We start from the raw sequence: 4,624 nt of genomic DNA on the forward strand, positions 1-4,624 counted from the left end.
TGTGATCTCTTCTAAAGTCTAGGTTTCTCTAAGAGCTTCTTCTAGGCGACCACTGATGAGACCACTTTTCTTCTCCCCCTTCCCTTTCTCTGTCTCTGCTTAACTCAACATTCCTGGGATTTTTCCCAGGTCTCGTGAGGCCTGATTTACGAGGATGAGCTGGAAATGATGTTGCGTGCCGAGAAGACTCTTATTTGAGCACTCTGTGTCTCATTACACACATGCTATAATCTCCTGTTTAAACCATGATGAACTTCAGAATGGTGTGTGTGTGTGTGGACATTTTGTTTTATGACGTTGTTTTATGTGGGTCCCAATTCAAACCGGCTTGAACACACAGCAGGTTTGGTGTATTAAAATCTCACAGCATCTGTCAGTCTGAACTTCTGATTTGGTTTTCGATGATGAGGGCATGTCACGCAAACTGTTGATGTTGGCAGAACTTCAGTAATTTGTCTAGCTTACTAAGTAACAGATGAATTTGCGGCAAAATATTACAGAGTTTGGTTGCACGAATTATCTTTATGAACAACGCAAGATTCACTACTATTAAAAGTCTGAGGTTGGGAAGATTTTTTAAAATGTTTTTTGCAAGTCTCTTATGCTCACAAAGGCTACATTTTTACAGTAAAACACAAATATTGTGAAATTTTGTTACAATTTAAAATAATACTTTTCTATTTGAATAAAATGTAATTTATTCCTGTGATGGTAAAGCTTTTATCAGTTATTACTCCAGTCTTCAGTGTTACATGATTATTCAGAAATCATTGTAGTATGCTGATTTGCTGCTCAAGAAACTTTCCTTTAATATTATCAATGTTAAAAACAGTCAGGATTTTTTGGTAAATAAAACATTTAAAAGAACAACATTTATTTGAAATATAATTTTGATCAATTTACTGTTGAACAATTACATTTTATTCCATCCTTGATGAATAAAAATAGTTTTCTTAAAAAAAAAAAAATGTAGTGACCCCAAACATTTTAATAGTAGTGTGTATAAAGTGCATTTACCATCCTTTTAAAAATTGATAAGCCTTTGTGTTTGGCTATTTTAAATATGCACAGTTACATTATTTTTTGCAGTTTATTTTTTGCATTTTGCATTGTTTTATTCATGCTATTCACTCCAAGGTTTTTGAAACCAATAAGACACAGTTGTACAGAATATTAATCCTGTCAATTTATTGCTTGTCAGACAAAGAAAAAATTAACATAATTAAGAGTTTATCTGTATTTAGTTCAGTAATTTGATGGTTATTAAACGTCATGTGACAAAATTTATTGTTTCAATATGTCTTGCTATTTTTGATAATATTCAGTGGTCATATATTTAGTATGCCATTCTGAACTGTTGAAGGCAGATGCACTGATTTCTGGGTCATTTTTGCGCTTTTATTTCATGAATGAGCCCAACCTGGTGTGTGTACAGCTCCTCATCAGAGTCAAGTGATTGTGTCTTCACTCTGCTGTTGCTATTCATAATTAATAAGCTGCTACCACTGTTCCCTAAGGGTGTGTGGGTGTGTGTATGTGTGTGTGTTTACACACACAAATGTGTATCTGCATTGATTATATCTAAATGGAGGCAGTGTCTTTACTGCTGTGAGAGGTTTCACACATAACACTTGGTGTAGTGGTTGCAAAGCCTTACAGTTTAATTTTTTATTTATCAGTTGTGTTATCAGAGTGCATGTGTGTTTGACTCAACAAGAAGAGTTTGTCAAATGTCATCTTGAGATGGTGGTTTCCTTTTTAAGAGTGTGTGTGTGTGTGTGTGTGTGTGTGTGTGTGTGTGAGTGCGAGTGCATGTGTGTATTCAAAGTGAGACTTTCCTTAGTATGAATGCCTGCATTGTTTTTTTCACACACATGAGGCAGTGAGAGAGATATACTGTCTGTCTGAAGGATCTTTCTGTTTTTCTGTCTTCTCTAATAAACTGAGGATTAAAGTGAGTTAAAAGTTGCTGTTAAAAAATGTCTTGTTTTCTGACATATGAATCTCTGTTTCACATGTTTATGGTATATTTGAATGTCTGACCTCTCTCCTTCTCTCTCTTCGTGTGTGTGCTTTCATGTATATGCAGGTATGTAAACGGATATGGCTCAGCCTTTATGATGACAGAAACTTGGCCATCCCAGACTTCAGAGAACCTCAGAAAGTCAAAGAGTTTCTTCAGGACAAATACGAAAAGAAGCGATGGTGAGAGACAACATGGGCTGAAATGTTTTATTATATTTGATATTTAACAGGAATCATGTACATTCAGTCATCATTATCACACAATAAACCACTATGCAAAGTGAGCTGTACATTATCCCACTTATTACAAAACAAATAAATGGGCACGAGTTGTGAAAATAAAATATTAATATAAACTGAAATGCACATGTAAGTGGTTCTCATAGTCTTGATTTGCACTTTATTTTACATTTGTGGTTTCAAATGGATTCATTTTATCCTGGTATTTCCTGAAACTTTCCCAGTGTTCACTATGCACCTCTAAGATTATATTTGTATAGGCAAATATTTTTCTCAGTATGATAGGATAAAATGAACACATTGTTGTGTATGTGTTCTCTTCTCATTTAAATGTCTTTCTCTCAGGTATGTTCCTCCAGAGCAGGCTAAGACGGTGGCGTCGGTTCACGCATCAATCTCTGGTTCATCTGCTAGCAGCACCAGCAGCACTCCAGAGGTCCGACCTCTCAAAACATTACTGGGGGAATCAGTACCCACTTTACACCTCAACAAAAACACACCCAGCCAGGTAACAAAACTAATATATACAATACTGTGAATAAAAGGATGCATTACATTGATCAGTGTCAGTCAAAACACTTATTTCAATTGCAAATAAATGTTTTTTTTAAGCTTTGTATTCACAAAGAATCCTGTAAAAAAAAAAATGTATCATGGTTTCCATACAAATATTAAACAGCACAAGCATTTTCAACGTTGATAATGGTAAGAAATTTTGCTTGAGCAGCAAATCGGCATATTTGAATGATTTCTGAAGGATCATGTAACACTGAAGGCTGTACTAATGATGCTGAAAATTCGGTTTTGCATCACAGGAATAAATTACATTTTGAAATGTATTACAGTAGAAAATACTTATTTTAAATTGTAATAATATTAGATCAAATATTTTGGATGAAATAAATGCAGCCTTGGTGAGCATAAGAGACTTACGCCAAACTATCCTAACTATATACAAACTACTTTCTTCATACATATTTCCGGTGTTTTTTTGGCTTGCTCTCTCAGTCTCCGGTTGTGTCACGCACTCAGCTGACCCAGCAGCAGCAGCATCAGGACAGGAAGTTCAATCTGCTCAGCGATCTAGGTGGCGACATTTTTGCAGCTCCGCACTCGCAGTCCACAGGCAACGCAAACTTTGCCAACTTTGCACATTTCAACAGTCATTTAGGTAAGAACACACTCGCGCTACACTAACAAACTAAACCATCCATTAAAAAAGGTTCAGGACAACTCCTAGTGTGATGTGGTCGCTTTCCCATCATGCTGCACTAGACTTATTGACAGCCACTGTCACAAAACTCCTCATGAAATATAAACCACTAATGCTTACTGGCATCTCTAGAGGATAATGGTTGTGCGTTTGAATCGGTTAATGCCAGTAAACAGGTTCAGAGGTAAACACAGACATACCATTTGGAAGCCATTATGGCCAAACCTGCCTTGTCTGTTAAAATATGCACGGCTGGAGCTAGTGCATTCTAGGTAGAGGTTTCTGTTCATGTCATCTGTATTTGTCTGTGTGTAGTTTTATTTGTGGGTTTTTAGTGGGTTTGTGTTATTAAGCATTATATAATTCACTTTATATCAGTGTATGTTATATCTTCTTAAGCAACCAGCGTTTATAAGTCAGAACCATTATTGTTTAGATTTGCTAAATGTACAAGTTCAAATTTTAAATGAAATGTGAGAATTAATTGAATTTTTAAGAGGAATTTTCCTAATCTCCTGACTGGAAAGAAATCAAATTGACCTAAATGCTTGACATGTTTATCCCATAGTTTCATCCTTGTTTCACTGTCATTCCTCATTCCATTTTCTATTTGTGTTTGTTTGTTTGTTTGTTTGTGGTGGACCCCAGCAGCGCAGAATGCACATTCTAATGCAGACTTTGCGAATTTTGATGCGTTTAATAATAGTTCTGCTGCTCAAACCACAGCGACATTTCCATCAGCTCCACAAGCCCCATTTCAACCCGCACAACCAGGTACAAAACACATATGAACATCCATTTACCTCAAACCTCCTGTTAGAAATGGCTCATTGTCCAAGTTGTGTTGTTAGAAATGTCACATAATAGTTATTCTGTTTGTGTGTCTTTTTTCATTGCTGTTTATATACATTATCACTTCTTAAACATTCTTCTTTTTTCAGTGGTGCTCTGGTTAAACTTTAAAGGGGTCATATGATGCTGCTAAAAAGAACATTATTTTGTGTATTTGGTGTAATGAAATGTGTTTATGCGGTTTAAAGTAAAAAAAAACCACATTATTTTCCACATACTGTACATTATTGTTTCTCCTCTATGCCCCGCCTTTTTGAAACGCATCGATTTTTACAAAGCTCATCGGTCTGAAAA

General features: G+C 35.7%; 1 protein-coding gene across 5 annotated transcripts in view; it reads left to right on the forward strand.

Moving 5' to 3' along the window:
- The window catches only part of LOC107704749 (arf-GAP domain and FG repeat-containing protein 1-like), a 26,264-nt gene that overhangs the window by 15,460 nt on the left and 6,180 nt on the right, over positions 1-4,624 (forward strand). For 2 of the 5 annotated variants that reach the window (XM_016507743.1, XM_016507745.1), the window contains exons 3-6: positions 2,090-2,205; positions 2,611-2,773; positions 3,274-3,436; positions 4,130-4,252. In XM_016507743.1, the coding sequence (XP_016363229.1) occupies positions 2,090-2,205; positions 2,611-2,773; positions 3,274-3,436; positions 4,130-4,252 (565 nt within the window). Of the gene's footprint in view, positions 1-2,089; positions 2,206-2,610; positions 2,774-3,273; positions 3,437-4,126; positions 4,253-4,624 lie in introns of all 5 variants that reach the window. The other 3 variants (XM_016507742.1, XM_016507744.1, XM_016507746.1) reach the window with 2 other exon arrangements.

The sequence above is a fragment of the Sinocyclocheilus anshuiensis genome, unplaced genomic scaffold, assembly GCF_001515605.1.
Source record: "Sinocyclocheilus anshuiensis isolate Anshui unplaced genomic scaffold, SAMN03320099.WGS_v1.1 scaffold758, whole genome shotgun sequence".
Lineage (NCBI taxonomy): Eukaryota > Metazoa > Chordata > Actinopteri > Cypriniformes > Cyprinidae > Sinocyclocheilus > Sinocyclocheilus anshuiensis.